A 22349-nucleotide genomic window follows, 5' to 3' on the forward strand; every position below is an offset into this window, starting at 1 on the left:
AGCAGGATTCGAACCCTTGGCAAATTGTTATTCATGTGGTACATTGATCTGTTCATTAAAATTATAGATCTGTTCATTTTTATTTAACGAATTCTCTATTCTCCACAATATTTAGCTTCTCTGTTGAACCCTTATATATATATATATATATATATATATATATATATATATAGGAGTGCTACAGTGAAAATACTTCTTAAAATATAAATATAAACATTTTTTAATGTACGAATTTTATCCAACAGGATTACGAATTCATCTAACATGGTTACGAATTGTGAATTTTTTTTTGCTACATCTGGGATTCGAACCCAGGACCACGAATTCATCCAGCAAGGTTACGAATCAACCGTAGATCTTGATGATCTAAGAGCTGAAAATTGTTTATATTTTATATTTTAAAAAGTGTTTTTATTTTAGTCCTCCCCTGTATATATTGGTTGAAGGGGAAGCGTGGTGCTTCATCGTCTTATTGCAATTTAAGAAATAAAATTATAGTATTCATTACTTAAAAATGAAATTTAAGAAATAAAATGGTATTTTTTTAGTTAAAGAAATTTCCCAATTCAATGTATTATAGTCATCTCAAGTTGTACTCCATCCATTTAATCCTAAAAGCAACATATCACACAAATTACCTTGCATAAATTTTTTACTCTCCATCCTCGTTTCTTGTGTTGGTTGAGGAGTAGCCAAATCCAAAAAAATATCTTTACAACTAAGCAAATTGGTAATTATCCAGCTAATAGCTACCTTTTTTTTCTTGGGCCAAATTGAAAAATCCAAACAGCCTAAAACCCCACATTGCTGTCACGTTTAATGCAGTAATACAAAGTTTTTTTTGTCAACAAAAAATTATTTATCTTTTTTTTTCCCTTAAAAAGGAGATATCAAATGAGTGATGAGGAAAATTGAAGGTTGAATGTATGAGATGTTTATATCATTATATGTTTGTTATGGACAGAAAAAGGAGCCAACCAATTGCACTTTCAAGGTTTTTGTGTGATCAAATTATCGACTCCAAAATCGTATTTGATCTCCTCTTGCAGTTAATTACCGGATTATCACCAAACGATTTTTTTTTTTAAATCACAAATATATTGCCTATTAAAAGTAACTACTCAATATGTGGAATTTTTAAATGCACTCCATATTTTGAAATAAAGAATCTCGTCTGAATATTAAGAATCCTATGTAGAATCACTCAAATATAAGTACATAACAGTACCCACAATTTGAGGATAAGTTGTAACTTGTATGAATATATTAAAAAAAGGGAGAAGTAGCAAATATCACCCTATAATATAATCCCTTTGTTGAAATAAATAGCTAATTAATACTCTATAATTACTTTGATAATTAATGGAATTAAATGATATATTTGGAATCTATATGTTGAGTAGATTAATTTGGTATATTTACTTATTCAAATCTATTAAGAATTGAATTAAGAATTGAATGAATAATTAATGCCCAAAGATAGTCATTTGTAAATGGAAATGTGGTGTGCCATCCTGCATTGGAAAAATAAGAAAGTTGTAAGCTATTTATAAAGCACTCTCTACCATAAAGGAACAATCAAGTGTGCTCCTCTATGGTGGACCTTATGGTGCACCCAAGTGGGTTTCGACTTAGCATTTTAAGGTTAAAACTCAAATAACTCAAATTCCTACGAGGAAGGTGAGTTCGAGGCCGAGTACGTGGCAATTACTGTAGATCTGCAAGCAAATAGCGGAAGTAATTTCTCCTTACGGTTCAATATTTTATTATTTTCTATTTCTCAAGCGGATCCCACTCTATTTATCAATATAATAGGAAGACTGAACTTCATTTATTTAATATTTTTAATGAATTTTCATTTCGGTTGATATAATCCCGAAAAATATTGTTTCAAACTTTATAGAAATATGCAAGTTTCGCGTCTTCATTTTTTATTGCTTCATTTAGTTCTATTTTTTTCCCCATCATGTTTCACTGAATTTTGCTATATTAATGAAGAATTTTTTTATTTTTCTTTAATTTATTATACTTATATAATGGCTGCCAGTAAGAAATATAATACCTCAATTGAAACTTTAAGAACTATGGATCTTAAATGTATTTTACTCTTTTTATCCTTCAATTGACAACTTATATCTGTGGAGTGGGATCCGCTTGAGAAATAGAAAACAAAAAAATGAAAAATATTGGACGAAGTTAAATGACCATCAAAAATAGGGGGGATTTTGCATTTTTTAAGAGATGTTGAGGGGCTAACAACTCAAAATTAAAAGATGAAAAGGTAAATGTGTTAGGGATTATATGATAGGGTGTTATGTTGAGGGGCTAACAACCCAAAATCAAATACCCCATCCGTCCCATAAAATTAGTTCTTTATTTTATTTTGGGATGTCCCTTAAAGATAGTCTATTTTTTTAATTAATGTTATATATATAAAAATATTGTTTTACTAATCTTATTTAATGTTTCACTTAAATGTGAAAATGATGTGTAAATATAATAAATAAGGGTATAAAAAATAAAAATATAATTTATGAATTGATTAATAAAGGAGATTAAATATATTTTTTTATTATGTGTGAAAAGTGAAAGATGAGAGGGAGTAATATATATTGATAATGCCGACATGATCACGTCTCAACCAAAACCAAAATTTTTGCCAAGTACATGACAAAAGAAAATTGTTGATTCAACTCAGTACTGATTAATGCCTACGTATACATGAAAAGACAGAGATAAACCATAGATTTTCTTTGGTGTATTAAACAGCAGAATTGCAAATTTTTCTGAATCAGCAACCACTAATTTTGATGATTACGGTAGCTTGATATTATCATTTTCAATATAAGATAATGCTTGTTTGTTAGTTATTCTTTACTTGTTTTTAAATTCTCATTGATACCAAGAAGAAGTCCATTTAAAATCTTGATTATGTTTTGGGCATGTTGGGAGATGAAAACTGGGCTAAACTTAACCAGAAGTCAAAATAACAAAATGATACGTTCAAAATGAATTTTTAGATAAATTCAGCGGGTTATTGTTTTCTTTTGAAATTAATTCAATGGGCCAATTACACGAACATTTTACATTATTGCCTTTATTTAGTTATTTTAGGCTTGTTATCCATGAATGAAAACCTTCGATAAATTCTTATTTTGCACACGAATTTTAAAATTTGTATTAAAATTACTCATCTATTCATTTTTTCTTATTCTGTTATCTCATTTGAAATGATATTATCTCGCCTATTTTGCTATCTTTGCAAACCAAAATCATTTTAATAATCAACGAATTTGAAAACCTAGGATTCCAAACGGTCACTTCAACACTAAATTTGACCAAAAAATAGACAAGAGAGTAAAATAAGAAAAATTAATACTAATTGAGTACTTTTAATACATATTTTAAAATTAATAAAATTCATTAATTTATATGCAACTAACCCACAAAAAAAAAAAAATTGGCCCTTATTTTAGGCATCTCTAGTTGGGACCCTATTATCCATCAAATAGTAGAAAAAACGTGTGAGCCAATGAGCCAATTATCTGGAATGCAGACACACAAAATCTGCAGCTCGTGAAATTGTTAGTACCACACAATCTGCTAAAGACATACAAACACAAGGTGAATTTAAGATTCCTGTCGTGTCCCGCACATGTCGCATGGATCATTCTAGAACAATATTACAAATCATCTCGATATATGTACAACAGTACAAAGTAATCGCTATCAAGAATATGAAAACTATCGCAACGCCATTTGAGGGAAAGCTCAATCGACCATGTGATTAATGAAGAAGCTTAATCTTCCATTTTTGTCACATATTTAGGAACCAATGCAAGGGAACAGTAATCACATATTCAATAGTCCAACTTTACTTTCCCTCTCTCATTGGCCTTTTGATGCAATGCAGCTTTTGTTTTACGCATCTCCATGAGCAACCTGCAAGGAGCAACTAGGATTCACTCGGAGAACATGGGGTGCGTAGAACTTAGCATCCTAGGGGCTGTATATTTTAGTGATGTATTCGATATTCGACAGAAATGGCATTACATTTATTCTAGGTATGAAAAGCAGGCCAATTGAGATAAGGTGGTTTGATGTGAAACTGCAACAAATTTAATTTCTCTGGTATCGACTATTTAGTAATTCCAGTTGTAGCATATTAAGGGCTATATATTTTAGTGATGTATTCGTTATTCGACAGTGATGGCATTAAGTTTATTCTAGGTATGAAAAGAAGGCCAACTGAGATAACTAAGGTGTTTTGATGTGAAACTGCAACACATTTAATTTCTCTGGTACCTCAGGGGAGTTCCTTTCTCGAGAAAGTCATTTCTTGGGAAGATCGGCGTTGGAGTTAACTTTTTCTTTCCCTTGTTCTAACTGGGTAGAAGTATCAGTAGAAAAGCCTATTCTTTCCATGATCTCATCTAGCCGTTGAACATTTGTAAGATACAAGTAACCTACCTGCAACAGGAATTATAGTATTATACACCACATTACTACTCAATGCAACAAAACTTCTTGCAATTTGCATTAAGCTTCTCAACATCTAAGGAATGCATGCAAAATTAAAGCAACAACAAATAAAAAGAGAAAACCTAATGAAAAGATCAATCATCCAATAAGATAAGGTAATTCAGTAGTAGTAGGATATTGATAACACTGCTAAGTCTGCTATGCATGGATCGGCAGCAGGTGAAATACAGAATCTTGAAGGTTCCATGGTTTAGCTAGTTGTAGAATCTGAAGTAGGATTATTTCAAGTAGTCTTTCAAAGGAGAAAGTAGTACGAAACCATTTGAGGGTCCTTCTGTGAATTAAGAAAGATATAAAGCAGTAGAGCTGTGCCGACATGACCAAAACTGATGGTGCTATGTTTATACTCTCAGGCATTTATAGAAGTGGTGAAATAGTCATATGGGTTTCCTAATCATTGGCAGCAGCTGGAAAAATCTCACTCAAAGCAGTGCAATACTCCTGTATATGATCTTTCGCAACAGGCAGAAAAGAAATTAACAATAACATGAAGCAACGAACTCCATATTTTGGTGAAAGGAAAAAGTCTCCTATCTAACTAACAGTAAGCTTCAAAACAGGATGGAACAACCAATGTCCATTGGAAATTGACATTATCAGAGAAAAATGAATGTTTATTATATATCAGTGTGGAAGTGCAAATTGACATAGTGTATGGTACATACTAACATGTGCATAATCAGTATAGCTTGATCTCATATGAGCAAAGAATGACAACAACACAGTGTGAGGAAAACACTGGAAAACCAAATGCAGAAGACCACATATTCCCACTCTTCTGCGTGATAATGATGCTTCAGGATTTATTATATTCAAAGATAGTGCAGGCAAAACAGTCAAAATACTGGGAAACTAAATGCAAGAGATACTTTAGGCTTTAACCAAACTAGAAGATAAAAGAAAATTACAAGTGTCTCCAATGAAGATGCTCTGTTGTAAACTGCCACACCTGCTCTCTTCTTCGTCCTTGTTTTGGAGGAACCAATATTTTTCCCCCAACGCAGCACATCCCTGCATGTTAGATGCTTGTTTAGATCATTAAATATGCTAGCAGATTCTATAAACATCAATATTTCACACGAAAGAGGGTACTGAAGGGCTGCACATGCAGGTGATGAAATTGTAAGGTCAGAATTAGGAGGAACTACATAATCTAGCATAAATATGAGGGACTCAAAAAGGTTTAACACACAAATAGTGAACATACAGGACAAACCATATACCTCTTAAAGCAAATAAAGTTCTTCTATTATATGGAGAGAGACCATGGGCCCATAAGAGGGAATACTTGAAATACACGCGTATACTAAAGCTGAATGGCTCTAAAAATATTTTAAAAACAAGTCATACAATTTTGTATAGTATCGAAACCCTTGCTTGCAGAAAAAAAATATAAAATAAAATTAAGCAAATGCAAGGAGCGAAGAAGGAAACTAAACACGCCACAAACCTCTCCTCCTGTGATAAGAAGTTATCACTCGTAAGTTTCTGGAGCATTGCATCCTGAAACATAGCAGCAACATATTCATTTTTGCAGAAAACTCATAAAGTTCACATAATGAGCATAAGATAAATGTTTGTGTACTAACACATTTTCCAGTTTTGATACCTTACAACACACTTACATGGCTATGAAAGAGGATGCTTCAATGTTTGGTTACATGTCATTGTGATTCTATAACAATCCCTTTAATAAGAGAATGAATCGTTCCGTGGAAATATCTAAAAGGAATGTATGTAACCAGGGGCCATAAACAGATTAACCCCATGTGTACATAGAAGAAACATGAAAGAATCATATATAGGCTTCACTGAACGATCATTACAAATTGTTATATCTATATAGTCAAAATGGTGTGATTGATGGAAATTGAACTTTGAACAAATATGATGTATCTTAAAAGATATATAAGGTTTAGTAGCCAAGCTCTAGAGACTCAGCTTCTTCTGAAGCTCCCAGAACTGATACTTTATTGCCAAGTTAGCTAGCATCATCAGTGGAACTGAAACTTTAAATCTAGAAGCATGTAGCCAAAGCAAATATCTTCATGCCTTCAAAAAAGCAACCAACAAATACCTGGGCCTCACAACGTACTACAGCCATCACCCGGTCATTGTATTCTTCAATATTCAGCGGAGGAAACAAAAAGTGCCTGCGAGCATAGAGCTGTACCCAACCGATAAAGCACCACCATCAAAATCCCAAAATTAATGCACCATTAGAATATGGTATCATGATATTCTTGAACAAAATCAAAAGATAAGATACAATAAGGTAGCATAAGGGTTGGAAATTCGAACATGAGGATACTATGAAAGGATTTCAAATAACCCCAAGTATGTTCAGCAGAATCATAAAAAGGTTAATATGTCAATGTGGAAGCTGAAAGATATTAAATCATCGTATGTTGAAGTTATTCTAATAAGTTCATCTCACAGTATGTTGCATACTTCACCAGTGTCTAATATACTTCATGTAATCAAAACCACAAATGTATAAACACAAAAAATTACCTATCCTCACCTCTCACTTAGATTACTATAAACACAAGTACAGAACCTAGTAGGCAAGTCAATCTCAACCTATAAATAGACATCCCATTATCTGAATCTCCACCCTGAAATCAATTAATTCTGTCTACATCTTCAAATCCCATTTCACTATACAGAAATGTGTCGAGTCAACTCAAACAAGAAATCTCCTATGTACTTGCATATTTGGAAACGGATGTGACTTTACTTCTATATTCTAGAATACCAATCTGCACATCAAACAGCTCCACAGAGAAGCGCACGAAACATTTTGACCAATACTCAATTGAGAAAAGATGAAATGAGTGAATACATACCTCGTAGATGCAGTCGCCTAAGTAAGCTAGTGATGCAGGATTGAAAGTGGAACGAGGCTTCTCCACTCGAGGTGGTTTGGGCGTCCATGTCTCATACCCCATATATGATTCACTAGATCCATCTATATCAATAACATACAATTTAAAATAAACTGTTAAAATTAGTGAAGCAAAATTATCTAGCACGCAGATGAAAAATTCCACCAATTCAGTGAAATCACTAAAAGGCATATTAAAAAGAAGAAGTTCTACCTATGTGCATGTAATAAGACACCCCGAAGCAGTAAACATAGCCTAACCATGAATATGACTGTCATTAACGTCTATAAAAACGAAATATCTTCAACCGCTAATACATTAATCACAGAAGAAAATACTTCCAAATTCCACCCCACAACCCTCTCTTAAAGATACTCATCTTTAAAGGCGTAGCTGAAAACTACATTCGCATACAAATTACGGTACCTGAGCAGCTGAGCTACAACTCAACCACATCAACAACGATGAATCCATTAACTAAACACGGATAATTCCGTTTAATTAAAAGGATCGATTAACTACCTTGAGTAGTAGTTTTTGAGATGTTGCGTTTGAGGAGATCTGAAATTGATATTTTGGCGATTTTTTTCACGAGCGTGGGGGTTGAAGTGGATGGTGATGCCGCCGTCAAAGCTTCGGGTTTCTTCGGATAAGTGCGCTGGCGGTTGTATGGAAGACGCTGTTCAGTGTCCACGGAGGAAGCTCTAATGGCGGATGATAGTGAAAATATGGGTAGCGCCACCGCCATCGTATTACGCCGGCGATTTATCTCCTGCTAGTGGTTTTTGCTGCAGGGTACTAGTAGTGGTGAGGTTTTAGGCGAGCTCGAAACCTTTAAATTATTTTTCAAGTTTTCATTTAATTTTCGAACTAGCCAGCATTATTTTTGGGGAAAATAAAAACAGTTTTTAGTTCTCAATAATGAGTTACATATCATTATCATTATGGTTTAAAATTTCTGATTTTGGGAAAAATAACCGTGACTATTCTTATTTTTATTTTTGACTTGGGAGAGTTGTGGAGGAAGAGCAGTAAGATTTGAACCGGAGAATTTCATTATTCACGCACGGAAAGTCGCACCGACAAAAAAATAACCGTGACTCTTAAAAAACTGATTATGGTTCAAAGTTGAAATCCTATGCCTCTTACGCCCCAAATCAAATTAAATTGAAACGTATTATGAATTAGCTAATAATTTTGGACTAAAATTATTTTTCCGCAAATTACTCAAAGGTCTGGGGTACGAATGCAAATATTCATGTCTCTAGGGACTTAAACTGAAAACTGAAATTTCCAATAGCAAAATCTGAGGGCGGTGAGAGGAATACTCCATCCACACTCTCAACTTTTCTGAGTCTTCTCCTATTGCAATTCCTAAATTTCGCTCCTCAAAACCCTAATTTCAAATTTCCCTAATCTCACAGGAAGACTTCGAGCTGTACGTGCACCATGAGCCGCTACGACAGCCGCTCCGCTGACCCCGGCTCCTACCGTGACCGCCGCGGGTAACAATACGTTTTTGATGTTTTTGCTTAATTTAATTCAATCGTATTTGTTTACTTTAATCTCTAATTTATTTCGAGCTCAAATGGACTGTGAAGCTAGTGGCGTATTGATTGTATGCTCGTTATGTGTGATTTTAGGGATTCGGGGTTCGGTTATAAGAGAGAATACGAGAGCAGTTATCGGTCCTCGTCCTCGGCGAAGAAAGACTCCGATGGCGGGGCGGAGGCTGCGCCACGGAAGTCGGAGTTGGATGGTCTGACGCCGTTTGAGAAGAATTTTTACGTGGAGTCTCAGTCAATTGCTGCTATGTCGGAAAGTGACGTGGAAGAGTATAGGCGGCGGCGGGAGATAACTGTTGAAGGGAAGGATGTGCCGAAGCCCGTTAAGAGTTTTAACGATGTCGGTTTTCCAGGTATGCATTTTTATGTGAGCCACTCATTTGATATTCTCTGGTGCGCAGTCAATCTGTTTTGTTGGCCTGGCGCTATAGGCAGTCTAGTAACACTTTAGTGTCTTGAATGTAATTTATTTCTGTTGATACTTTAACTGCTTTTGGGAGCTTAGAGTAGCCAGTTGTGGAATGATTTGGGGGTTGTTCAGAGCCAAATACTGCTACACTTACATATGTATCTTCTCACACCCCATGTATGTACAAGCTGTGCACATTTCTGTCTTTGTTTTGTGGATTTGAGAACCAGCGAAGTAGAGTTATTGTGAGATGAGCAGGAGAAATTGAATAGGTTATACAGAATGTGCTTGGTCCTTCAATTTGTGATTTTACTATTTGAATCTGGTTTACCATTGAAGTTTTATTTATTTATCCCTTCACAAGATTGACGAGGATTTTAGATCTATGATATAAGGTATCTTGGCAGATAAATATTTTTAGTTCATAGCTCCAGTATTGTTCTCCCTGAGGTGCTGATGCTGTTGAAATTCTTAAGAATGCCATCATTTAGGGTCAAAGTTAGTGGCCTTTGTTCCTCTTGCTATGGTCTTTTGTATAGTTTGACAACTACAAACTGCATAATAAATGTTCTTTCATGCATTTTTTTTTTCTCATTATGTGGTATGACATTTTTCTCTCTTAAGAGAAAATTTTCAGTTTCTGGAGTTCTTTAAGGAAATGTTCTAGGTTCATGGTTGGCTAATCTTAATTAGTGCTTACTATTGTGTTCCCTTCATAGATTGAGCTATTTGTTTGTGTGAAACAGAATATGTCCTGCAAGAAATTGAAAAGGCTGGATTTACTGAACCTACACCTATTCAAGCTCAAGGTTGGCCTATGGCTTTGAAGGGACGGGATCTTATTGGTATTGCAGAAACAGGGTCCGGGAAGACACTTGCTTATCTCTTACCTGCTATTGTTCATGTTAATGCACAACCATTCTTAGGTATTCCAGGATATTTTGCGCATTAATTAAATGGGATTGTAGTAAGCAACTGTATGTGGTACATATGTGGATGCATGTACTCATCTTATGTGTTTCTTTGATAGCTCCGGGAGATGGTCCAATAGTTTTAGTATTAGCTCCGACTCGCGAACTTGCTGTACAAATACAACAAGAGGCCACTAAATTTGGTGCATCTTCAAAGATTAAGAACACATGCATATATGGAGGGGTCCCTAAGGGACCCCAAGTTCGTGATCTCCAGAAAGGTAGGTGGCGATAAGCTCAACGTGACTTTACTACTGTATCGTGATGTTCATGGATCGGGTATTCCCTTCTGCTTCTTCTTTTTCCTTTTAACTGTGTTTTAGTCCAAAATTCCATAATCAGTAGCCATGATTGTCATCTTTATGTACTTATAGGTGTTGAAGTTGTCATTGCTACACCTGGAAGGTTAATTGATATGTTGGAATCTCACCATACCAATTTGCGAAGGGTAACATATTTGGTCTTGGATGAGGCGGATCGGATGTTAGACATGGGTTTTGAGCCTCAGATTCGAAAAATTGTTGATCAGGTTTGTTCAGTTGTGCTGGAGTTGTCAACTGTATTAATCTGCATGGTATATGTGAATTTGTAATTTAGATGTTCTATGCTCTTATTTCTGAATCTCTGACACAATGGTCTAAGGCTTTCAACTATTTTTGCAGATCCGCCCAGATCGTCAAACTTTGTACTGGAGTGCCACATGGCCAAAGGAGGTTGAGCAACTTGCTCGGAGGTCCCTTTTTAATCCATATAAAGTAAGGCCTATTCTTTATACTCTATGCACTGAAGTTTCAGCATTCCTTGTCTGAGGCAGAGTTCATGTTGTGAGTTCATACCCAGTAAATAATATTTTAATTGTGTTTCTTCTTCTCTACGCTGGGTGGTATATGGTAACAGGTAATTATTGGTTCACCAGATCTGAAAGCCAACCATGCAATTCGCCAGCATGTTGATATTGTATCTGAGAATCAAAAATACAACAAGTATGTTCAAAACTGTGCTCCCTTTATCTTTCTAATGTTTGAAATTCATGCATCAAGATTTCTTACAGATGCTTGTGTTGGGTATGCTTTAATTGTATTACAAATTCAGATTAGTGAAACTGCTGGAGGACATTATGGATGGTAGCCGGATTTTGATTTTTATGGACACTAAGAAAGGGTGTGATCAGATTACTAGGCAGCTCCGTATGGATGGTTGGCCAGCACTATCTATTCATGGAGATAAAAGTCAAGCAGAGAGAGATTGGGTTTTGTCAGAATTCAGGGCAGGGAAGAGTCCCATAATGACTGCTACAGACGTCGCAGCTCGCGGTCTAGGTATTTCTCATAAAATTTAGATCACTATAATCTATTTGTAAAGAAAATGTCACATAGAAGATATTGTTGCATGACTCCTAACTCCTTTGCACTTTGCAGATGTCAAGGATGTGAAATATGTGATCAATTATGACTTTCCTGGATCGTTAGAGGATTATGTTCACCGTATTGGTAGAACTGGGAGGGCTGGTGCTAAAGGTACTGCATACACTTTTTTCACTGCTGCTAATGCTAGGTTTGCCAAGGACCTCATTAATATCCTGGAAGAAGCTGGACAGAAGGTCAGTCCTGAGCTGGTATCTATGGGACGCGGTGCACCTCCTCCACCAGGTTAGCTTTTTTCTCTTCCATGTATGCTTAAAAATGCATAAAGCAAATCATCTAATTGCCATTACAAAGTGAGAAAAAACATTGGTTACAAATTCAGCATTTGGCTTGTTTTATGTTCTGGAAACACATGCCTGTAGTTTAGGCGGATATATTTGCAAATAACTAATTCTATATTTGGAGAGTGATTTTGCACATTTCATACATCAAAACATCCCGTGTTCTGTTTTATTGGTGAGTTGCTTAGATCCTCAGCAACCTTTTTGGGGCTGACTTGTAAAATTTCACAAACTGGGTCAGGATTCAGGAAGATAGATGGTTCAGCATTTGGTTGTACTTGAATTTGTAGCCAGTGTTTTTCCTCCCTTTGTAGTGGCAATTAGATGCTTTGATTTATGCATTTGGAGAAGACTTAAGTTTGTATTAGACATGATAAATAGACAGTAAAAAATTGTGTTGCTATTTCTCTAGAATTTGGAGTTGGTATAACTTGGAATTGCATGTTTAGTTCTATTTGGAGTCTTTTTAATAATTTCCCCTTGTGATGATAGCATATGGTGGTTCTCGAGATCGTGGAAGGGGATATGGTGGCGGTCGCTCTTGGAACTAAAGATAACATTGCTCTTAAAAGGTTTCTTAAGAAGACCCTGCAGCAGCTCGTCATGGAACCGTGCTTGTAAACATTTGGTCGTCCTCGTGTAACATTTATCAGAACTCATTCGTGTAGAAGGAAGATTTTTTTAAAACTCTTGCCAATATATATATGTGGGTTATTTTACATCTATATTTGAACAATGGAGTTTCAATATTTTGGATTGTCTGGAGAGCGTTGGAATTTTAGTTGGAGGACGTCTCATAAATTTTGTTTCCACGAAAGTTTTTTTTTTTTTAACCAATGTTTAGAATGTGGTTTTTTAACACAGCTAAATAGTTGCCATTTTTAGCCATTTTGAACAAAAAAGTCCAAATTGCTTATGATTAATGTTCTTTTCTAAATCAAAGTTTTATCATTTCTTTAAAATCGAACTATTCTTTTCCTCACAAAAAAAAATAAAAAAAAAATCGAACTATTCTTCATATTTTTCAGAAATGAATTTAATAAATTGATATTATTTTCAAATCTAGACTGGTCATATTTCTAAAATCTATATCCTGTAGGCCAAAAGGAAAAAGCAGTACGAAGGAAAAAGACTTCAAGAGCACTAAGTCTAGTAAATCTATATACATGTATGTAACAAGACTCACAACCCAAAAGAGCATCAACAATACCATCTCACAAAACACAGTAATTACATTTCTGAATTTTGGGATGTTGAAATCCCACAATTTACATTTCTGTGTAGTGGAAACATAATCATAAAAAGAGTTGTAGAGGGGACAATAGAAAACAACATTTGGAAAGAAAAGCAACACATAAATTTGCATTAGTCAGACGAGAGACGAGATACGAAGTTTGGGATTATATTGGGATAGAGATCTCCAAGCCGAACCTTCCTTGTCGCTGTATCTTTTTACTAGCTCCGATGATTGGTAGTGATTCAAGAATCGCAAAGAGGAAGCCTTACGTAGGAGGCGATGCGGCAGCTTCTTCAAAGCCTCACACCAATTGATACACAAACGCGTGAGACATGGCATGACGGAGACATCAGCAGATTCTTCATCTTCGGCCGTTATGTCCTCCCACTCTTCCCATTCATGGCAGTTATAGAATTCCAGTCGCTTGAGTTGAGGAAAGGCAACAACATGACCAGACGTTGATGAAGAAGATGAAGATTCTATCCCCAAAAACTCCCGTCCCACCACCTTCAATTCCTTCATTCTCTTCAGATAGAGAACTTCCAAGAAAGGTAGTTTTCCCATAGGTGGCAACGAACGCACCTCATTGAATCCAAAGAGATAAATCTGTTTTACTAAGTTGAGGGGTGATGACATCCAATGCGGAAGTCTGGACCCCTTATATCCCCAGATTTTAAGAAGATTCAGCTTGTGATAAGGCTCCAGAGCTTCTATTACCTCCAACCATAATGGCGATGCTGCTGCTGCTGATGATGATGACCGCTCGCTTTCATCCATATCATCTTCGAAATGAAAATGGAGTGTATGAATGTGTATCTTGTTCCTTAATTCAGCTTCTCCAGCATCCGCAACCAGCTCTTCCAAATCACTCATACTAGTGAAGTGGATATTCAGTTTCAGAGATCCAGTGAGACGGTTTAAGTTTTTCAACAATCCCAACTTGTTGTTATAAACACTTCCTCCATGGAACCAATCCAATTTCAATGTGCGGATACCACGCAGCTGACCTACTCCTTCAGGGAAACAATAGCTTGCAGGAATGACCTTTATAAGAAGGTGTTGGAGGTTTTGGAGCCTATGGATCTCTTCGGGAAGTCTATAGAGATCTTTGCAGCCTTCAATATTCAAGATTTGCAATTCAGGCAAACTACACATGCTCTCTGGTAACTCCTTCAATCTTTTGTTGTCACTTAAGTCAAGATGTCTCAAGTGGACCAAATTCTCAATTTCAGCCGTAATCTCTTCTAGCCAGCAGTCTGCTAATAAGAGAGTCTGCAAGAAATAAAGCTTACATAAGCTTTTGAGGTCTTCCTGGGACAATATACCATGGCTTAAATCCAACCATCTTAATTGAATCAACTTTTTCATTCCTTGTGGGGGAGGACGATGCAGTACCTCATTCGATCTAAACACCCTAACACTTGTAAGACAATCACAAAGATCACGAGGAGTTCTCTTGTCCCAGGATAAACTACGATTTCCCTTGACCTGAGAAACCAAAAAAGGATCACAAACTTGGCAACATCTCTTTCTCATTTCAGCTCTCTCATTCTTCTTCATAAGAAATTGAGCAAAATCATGTACTATATCATGCATTTTACACCATTCTACATGCTCCCCCAACTCACCACTTTTCTCAAAGTCTTGAAACAAACAACGCATTGCCAAATTGTTGAAGTGATCTCTCCCTGTAAGTTCCACCGTATTTCCAGTAACAGACCCCAAATAACCTAGTGCCATCCATTGTTCTATCATACTCTCAACATTAATTTTGGAATCTTTAGGATAGACGGCACAATATGAAAAACAACGCTTAAGAGCTGGGGACAATTCATTGTAGCTTAAAAGCAAATGAGGAAAAAGCTCCAATTCTGCCTCCTTCAGTTGCCATATTTCACTCTCCAATATATTTTCCCACTCTTCCAAATTTGTCTTGAATTGCAAAAGACTTCCCAAAACATTTGCAGCAAGAGGCAATCCCTTGCATTTCTTAGCTATTTTCTTCCCAACATCCTCAAAATCTCTACATTCCTCCTCACTCCTTCCTGAAAGGAATATGCGACGCATTAATGACCAACACTCTTCATCACTTAGCTCTTGTGGGCGGTAGATGTCGTCGTCGAAAGTGCCCATCATCTTAGCTACCCTTTCATTTCTCGTTGTCACCAAAATCTTACTACCTGGTGCACCATATTTGAGATTGATTTTGAGGGGTTCCCATTTGTTGTAGTCTTGTGTCCAAACATCATCAAGGACAAGAAGGAACTTCTTATCTGAAATACAATCTCTAAGCTTTTGTAGTACCAATTCCAATTGATTGGTATTTGGAGGAATGGTTTCTATTCCCACACTCTCAACAATTCCTCTTGCAATTGCAGCCACATCAAAGGGATCGGAAACACATATCCAAATTCTTAATTCAAAGCCATCTTCCATGACTTGAGTTTGAATATCGTTAAATACAAGCTGAGCAAGAGTTGACTTTCCAATTCCGCCCATCCCAACTATGGATAGAATTTGGGAATCACCATTAAGCATCAACTTCCTCTGTATATCATTCTTATTCCTCTCTATGTCCTCCCCAATAACTTTCTCGAGTTCAATCGAAGATGTGGTTTGAACTCGCCCAGATTTAGGCATATGATCAATTGAAGGCAGATGCATAACAAAATTAAAATCATCTTTCTCCCTCAAAATCTCGTCAAGTTTAGCCTTCACATTTTGTATTTTTTTGGCAGTATCACGACGAGCAACAACTTTGTTGAAACATAAACATGAAGATGGGGTGTGGGAGCAGCATACCTTTTGCTCAGCAGAAGCAAGAGCAGCATCTCCAGCCATCTTATGTTTGAGAAGAGCATAGTTCCATTCATCCAAAATGCCGTCCACATCATAGGCCGTATCTTCGAGCTTCTTCAACCAATTTTTGACGCTTTCATCCTTCACTCCTCTCTTTTCTGCATCTTCCAATACGGTTTTGATCGTATTGAGCTTCTCAGAAAGATCTAGAAGCTCCTCCTCAACGCCTCTCACCAAATTTACTTGGTAGCGAATCTCATCCTCTATGATAGCTGCAACTCTATTTGCCACGATTGAAATGATAATATCAGCCATTATCACTACTAGTTGCAAATTTCTCACAATCTCTGTTTATATGTTTTGGAAAATAAAGCCTCTTGCAACTCGCATATATAATTGATGTGTTAACTATTATCTATAATAAAATAATTCGGAAAATAAACTACGACGTTTTCAAATACATTCTTTTCTTTTTCTTTTTCTTTTGAGGGGGTTTCAAACACATTCTTATGTAATGTATGTATTTATATACTCTATTTGTCCACGCGAAAAAAAATATACTATATCATTTTAATTCATCCACAAAAAATATACTATCAATTTCATATATCTATTCTTAGTAGGATAAATATCACTTTAAACTTCAAACTATTTTTGCACTATCAATTATATCCTAAACTATCGAAAATAATTTTTTAAATCTTGAATTATCAATTTTGTATCAATTGTATCATTCGTTCATTTTTTTAGCTTTAAAAATTTGACGTGGCTCACCGGATACTACAATATATTTAGAATCATTCTTTTTTTACCTATATTATATAAAACGACGTGATTATATGTATTACTCATTAAAAATTCAAAAGATAAAAAATGGATAAATGGTATAATTGATACAAAATTGATAATTCAAGGTTTAAAAAATTATTTTCAATAGCTCAGAATATAATTAATAGTGCGAAAATAGTTTGGGGTTTAAAGTGATATTTACCCTTCTTAGTAAGTATAGTTTAGTAATTATTTCTTTCGTCCTATTGATAATGATTCATACTTTTCTCACAAACAATTATCGACTCCGCCACTCTCTATTATTTTTATCATATAATCATTATTCATTTTAATAATCGTGACCAAAAATAGGAAATTATACTTAATGAGACGGAGATAATAATATGATCCCTTATTTACCAATATTGTCGCTATTTGACTCATCATTGTATCACATTAACCAATTTTAAATTACAATATTTCACTCACAAATTCACAATACTCAATTAATTTATTAGAATCCATACCATTATAAAGGTGCCTTTTTTTTAACAGAAGAAATTAATTTACTCCCGACCTCTCAGTTTTTAGTATCCATTTGAAAGTGACACAAGTTTTAATAAAGTGGTTGAATGTGAGTGGAATAAGAGTCACACGTTTTATATGAGTGTTAAAGTAATTAAAGTGAGATAAGAGTCTTACCTACTTTATTAAAAATAGAAATGAATACTAAAATGTGAAACAATCAAAAAATGAAATATGAATACTAAAAAACTGGGAAAGAGGGAATATATTTGTGTCATTCCTTAGTTGTAAATTGTTGAATGGCCAAAGTAATGATTCTCTCTCTCTATCTTTTTATATTATAACCCCACAAATCAAATGAGATCATTTGTCCCAAATGTAGTGTGTGTCACTCTTAATTTCTTTATAATTTTTAATTTTTTGTTATTTAATTTTAATTTATTACGCTTTAATATAATATAAAAATAATTAATAAGGGTGGTTCACTCATTCAATTAGGATTTATAATTATTTTTTATATTTATTTGAATTAATTATAGATTATTTGGGTTCATTAATTTAATGTTAGGATATATAATTTTTTTTAATTCTATTTTTTAGTGATAAATATTAATTACACTTCATAATATAATAATAATTTTTATTTTTATAAAAAATAATTATAACTTAAATTAAAGAAATTAAAAGTGGTACACGATGGTACACACTACATTCTAGGACAGAGGATCCCATCTGCCCACAAATACATAGTTCGAGAGAACCTACAACTTATTAAGTTTCAAGGAAAACATCAGGCTAACTATATTGTGCTTCTTATTTGGCCAAAGTCGTGTTTCTCGGCTGCCATTGAGTAAAAATATACTCTCTTCATTCATGAAAAAGTATAGTGTAGTTTGAAGAGCACAAATTTAATAAGTAATTAAAAGATATATACAAAATAAAAAATGATTCATCAAAAATGATTTGTTAAATAATTAATAAATAATTTGTGATATGCACGAGTTTTTTTGTGAATATTAATATTAAGTACGGATGAAGTCATGTATCAAAATAAAAATATCACACTTATTATAAATGGATAATAAAAAAACTATACTCATTTCGTCTCACAAAAATATGAACATTTCTTCATTTTGAATCGTCTCACAAAAACATGAATATTTTCATTTTGGTACATTACCCCACCACAATTCTTTAACTTTTTTATCTCTATTTTTTATAAAGTGGAATCTATTTTTCAATCACAATATACTTTTATCTAATATTTTTTAAAATTCGTGTTACTTATAAATGTTCATATTTTTGTGAGATGGATGAAGTATTATTTATAAATAGAGAGTATTATAGATCCATTGACTAAGAAGCTGTGTAATAGCCGATGTCATCGGTTATATTATGTAAATGAAGCTCTTCTGCAACTATTCAATTGATTAATGTACTGAGTCTAAAGGCAGAATTGTTCAACGCTCGAAGTCGTCGATTACAAGTGGGCTCATCCCTAACTACTAAAAATTGATTAATGATTACGACCAAATTCACTGAACGTGGGGCATCGTGACGGAAAACTCAAAGGCAAAAACACGATTGGGGAATACAAATTACATGTCTTTCGATAAAATAAGAAAAATGCATGTCACAACCAAAAAGAGTGGTGGAACTAGCTGAAATGGAAATTTTATTGAAAAAATAAAGTTCAAAAACCCTTGAAAGCACAGGTGCGAACTAAGGGACGAGCCTCAAAAAAGAAAGCTCAAACAAACAACACTACAAAAAAATATATCGGACACCGACAGAATTACCGACGGAAACTAATCCGTTGGTAATCACCGACGGAACAACGGCGAAATTCCGACGAAGATGTTTTCAAAATTTTACCGATGGATTACCGACGGAAAATAATCCGTCATTAAATAGTATTTATTATTTTAAATTTATTTTTCAATTATTTTTTTAAATTTATCAACGGAATAGCGACGGAAAATAATCTGTCGTTAAATATTATTTATTATTTTTAATTTATTTTTTTAAATTTATCGACGGAATATATTCCGTCTTAAAATATTATTTATTTTTTATTTTAATTTTTTTATTTTTTAATTAATAATCCGTCGGTAATTCCATCGGTAAATATTATTATTATTTTGTTATTTTTATTTTTTTAAAATATTTTTATTATTTTTTAATTAATATTCTAATTTATAATTTATTCTTATTTTTAAATATTGAGAATATTTTAAATTTATTGTTATTTTCAACAATAATATATATTTTTTATTATTTTAAATTCGATTGTATATTTACCGTCATTCTTTCGTCGGCACCACATGTCTTAGATATGACTTCAGCATATTTTAAGGTTATGAATAAATGATACTCCCTCCGTCCACAAATTAATGCCCTACTTGGGTCCTGGCACGGAGACTAAGAAAGCTGAAAAAGGTGATGTGGATGAAATAAAAGGGTAGTGGTTAAGAGATTAGATTACTTTTACTAATTTGATTAGGAGATTGCTTTTTCTTTTAAAATTTATTCTTTATATGAATTATGGATTATTGTTTTTTTTTCTTTATATAAATTCTGATGTGCATTATTTTATTCTTTAATTATGATTATAAAATTAAGAAACAATTCTTCACAATTCATAAACCAAAGCAGTCTGCTACAGAGAGAGGCGGCAGCAGCCACGTGACATCAATTTGGAGGCAAAATCACACTTTTATTGATAAAAAAAGAGGTTGTACAGTACATTTATCCCTCCAAAAATTAGGAGGGAAAAACAAACTTTAAAGAACCACTAACACAACTATAAATACATGCTCTCTGCAGAGAATTAAATTCTCACCAACTACTCCAACTAAACATACAAAATGGCCATTGAAAGGAAAAAAATTGAAGACAATGAAAGAAATAAATTAGCCCAATGGCTTCTTGAGCATAGCATTGGAGGTAAGCTTCACTATGGTGCAAAAAAGGAGGCAGCCCTTCTCTTCAAAGTGGATTTGAAGACAGTGTGGAGAATTTGGAGCCAAGTTTCACATCAGCGAGCTTGTGGTGTACCTGTCCAGGTAAAATCCATAAGAAAATGAAGCACATACAAGAATAAGATGAGTATTGATGTTGAAAAAGTGAAGAATCTATCGGTGCTTCAAAGATCATCAATGAGAGTCATGTCTACAAACCTAGGAGTGTCTAAGTCTATGATTCACAAGTGGGTAAAGCAAAAAAAATTGAAACCACACACTAGTGCTATCAAACCATTTCTTACCTCACTTAATAGCTGTCAAGACTTAGATGGAGCCTAAATCAGTTAAGTTCAGTAAGTGATGGAGGTTTTATAAACTTCCAAACCATGTACAACACCATTCATATTGATGAAAAATGGTTTTACCTTACTAAAACCAAAGATAGGTATTACCTCATGCCGGATGAAGAGGAACCGTATAGAACATGCAAATCAAAGAGGTTCATTGACAAGATTATGTTCATGTGTGTTGTAGCACGTCCTATTATTGACATAGATGGCACAGTTTTATTTGATGGAAAGTTGGGCATCTATCCCTTCACAACAACAGAACCAGCCAAGAGAAATTCAAAGAACAGATTGAAAGGAACCATGGAAGTCAAGCCTATTGCAGCCATTACTAAGGAAGTCATAAAAGCTTCCCTCATTCAAGAGGTAACCTTTATGATTGTTTTTTTATTAGATTATGCTATCAGATGTTGTAACACAGTCATCATCATTTAGCTTTTGCCCTTTGGCAGATGGTCCCCTACTTTAAAGCTAAGTGGCCACAGACAGCAAACAAGAACATCATCATCCAACAAGACAATGCCAAACCCCACATAAAACCTGATGATCCGGACTTTTTAGCGGTTGCAAACACTGATGGATTTAAATTCCAACTTGTGTGCCAGCCTGCTAATTCATCGGATACGAATGTGAATGATCTTAGTTTTTTCAGGGCTATACAGACATTGAAAGATCAGAAACCAGCAAGGGATGTGGAGGAGTTGCTTAAGAATGTGAAAGATGCCTATGATGAATATCCACCTGAGAAGCTAAACAATGTATTTCTGACTTTGCAAGGTTGTTACCACGAAATAATCAAGGCAAATGGTGGGAATAACTACAAGATTCCCCACATGAACAAAGACAGACTCACAAGACAAGGCATGCTACCAGATTGTATTCAGGTTGAAGAAGGGCTGGTGAGGGAAAGCCTAGACTTCCTACAGTTGGAATGTGAAATTCAGAACCTTGGAGATGTCATAGAAGGGATGCAGCAGGTAGGGATTAATGAGTAGAATAGAACAGATGTAGGTCAGGGTTTACAGCTACAAACACAATTAACAATCATTTTGATGTGTTTGAGATGTAAATCTATTTTTTGTTGGTCAATGTATATGTCTTTTGTTACCATGAACACCATGAACAATCATGAACAATGCACAAGTTGAACAATCATTTCACTACATAATTGACAGCATTCACTACACAATTGGCAGCATACACAAGCACAATTGGCAGCACACACAAACACAATTGGCAGCATGCACAAACCCTCAGACTACACAAGTCATCATAGGGCATACACAAGCACAATTGGTAGCATACACAAGCACAATTGGCAGCACATACAAACACAATTGGCAGCATGCACAAACCCTCAGACTACACAAGTCATCATAGGGCATACACAAACCCTCAACATTGGCCAAAACACACATCATAGGGCAGCATACACAAGCACAATTGGTACCCTCAGACTACACAAGTCATCATAGGGCATACACAAACCCTCAACATTGGCCAAAAACACACATCATAGGGCAGCATACAGAGATCATATGCAACTAAGGCATCACCAGCCATCCCCCACCACACAGCCACACAAAGAACGAACATACACATAGATAGGCATCACCAGCCATCCCCCACC

The 22349-nt window shown here is 34.8% G+C and overlaps 3 protein-coding genes across 3 annotated transcripts; 1 reads left to right on the plus strand and 2 right to left on the minus strand.

Annotated features, from left to right (window-relative positions):
* Positions 1 to 3541: 3541 nt before the first annotated feature.
* On the minus strand, positions 3542 to 8376 carry LOC130991524 (uncharacterized). Its single transcript, XM_057915792.1, has 7 exons — positions 7953 to 8376; positions 7392 to 7513; positions 6620 to 6709; positions 5993 to 6045; positions 5451 to 5553; positions 4306 to 4470; positions 3542 to 3942 (listed from the first exon to the last, which is right to left on the minus strand). Exons 1-6 carry the CDS (start codon positions 8176 to 8178, stop codon positions 4333 to 4335), a joined length of 732 nt encoding a protein of 243 aa, XP_057771775.1. The 5' UTR covers positions 8179 to 8376; the 3' UTR covers positions 3542 to 3942; positions 4306 to 4332.
* A 338-nt stretch (positions 8377 to 8714) lies between these two features.
* LOC130991532 (DEAD-box ATP-dependent RNA helicase 20) lies at positions 8715 to 12805 on the plus strand. The gene is made up of 10 exons (XM_057915804.1): positions 8715 to 8935; positions 9074 to 9348; positions 10151 to 10330; positions 10435 to 10596; positions 10750 to 10904; positions 11038 to 11130; positions 11273 to 11358; positions 11468 to 11694; positions 11794 to 12024; positions 12573 to 12805. The coding sequence occupies exons 1-10, from the start codon at positions 8880 to 8882 to the stop codon at positions 12629 to 12631; spliced, it is 1524 nt and encodes a 507-aa protein (XP_057771787.1). The 5' UTR covers positions 8715 to 8879; the 3' UTR covers positions 12632 to 12805.
* Positions 12806 to 13294: 489 nt separating this feature from the next.
* Positions 13295 to 16473, minus strand: LOC130991539 (putative disease resistance protein RGA4). The gene has a single exon (XM_057915818.1). The coding sequence runs from the start codon at positions 16429 to 16431 to the stop codon at positions 13450 to 13452; it is 2982 nt and encodes a 993-aa protein (XP_057771801.1). The 5' UTR covers positions 16432 to 16473; the 3' UTR covers positions 13295 to 13449.
* Positions 16474 to 22349: the final 5876 nt, after the last annotated feature.

This window comes from Salvia miltiorrhiza, chromosome 1 (assembly GCF_028751815.1).
Source record: "Salvia miltiorrhiza cultivar Shanhuang (shh) chromosome 1, IMPLAD_Smil_shh, whole genome shotgun sequence".
Classification (NCBI taxonomy): domain Eukaryota; kingdom Viridiplantae; phylum Streptophyta; class Magnoliopsida; order Lamiales; family Lamiaceae; genus Salvia; species Salvia miltiorrhiza.

Excerpts from the sequence above, each read along its gene's own strand:
- LOC130991524 (XM_057915792.1), bottom strand. The coding sequence starts at position 8,178 with ATGGCGGTGGCGCTACCCATATTTTCACTATCATCCGCCATTAGAGCT. Across the intron at positions 7,514-7,952 it reads CTCAAAAACTACTACTCAAG|ATGGATCTAGTGAATCATAT; the intron begins GTAGTTAATCGA and ends TTATTGATATAG. Across the intron at positions 6,046-6,619 it reads TAGTACGTTGTGAGGCCCAG|GATGCAATGCTCCAGAAACT; the intron begins GTATTTGTTGGT and ends GCTATGTTTCAG.
- LOC130991532 (XM_057915804.1), top strand. The coding sequence starts at position 8,880 with ATGAGCCGCTACGACAGCCGCTCCGCTGACCCCGGCTCCTACCGTGAC. Across the intron at positions 8,936-9,073 it reads TCCTACCGTGACCGCCGCGG|GGATTCGGGGTTCGGTTATA; the intron begins GTAACAATACGT and ends GTGTGATTTTAG. Across the intron at positions 11,131-11,272 it reads CCCTTTTTAATCCATATAAA|GTAATTATTGGTTCACCAGA; the intron begins GTAAGGCCTATT and ends ATATGGTAACAG.
- LOC130991539 (XM_057915818.1), bottom strand. The coding sequence starts at position 16,431 with ATGGCTGATATTATCATTTCAATCGTGGCAAATAGAGTTGCAGCTATC.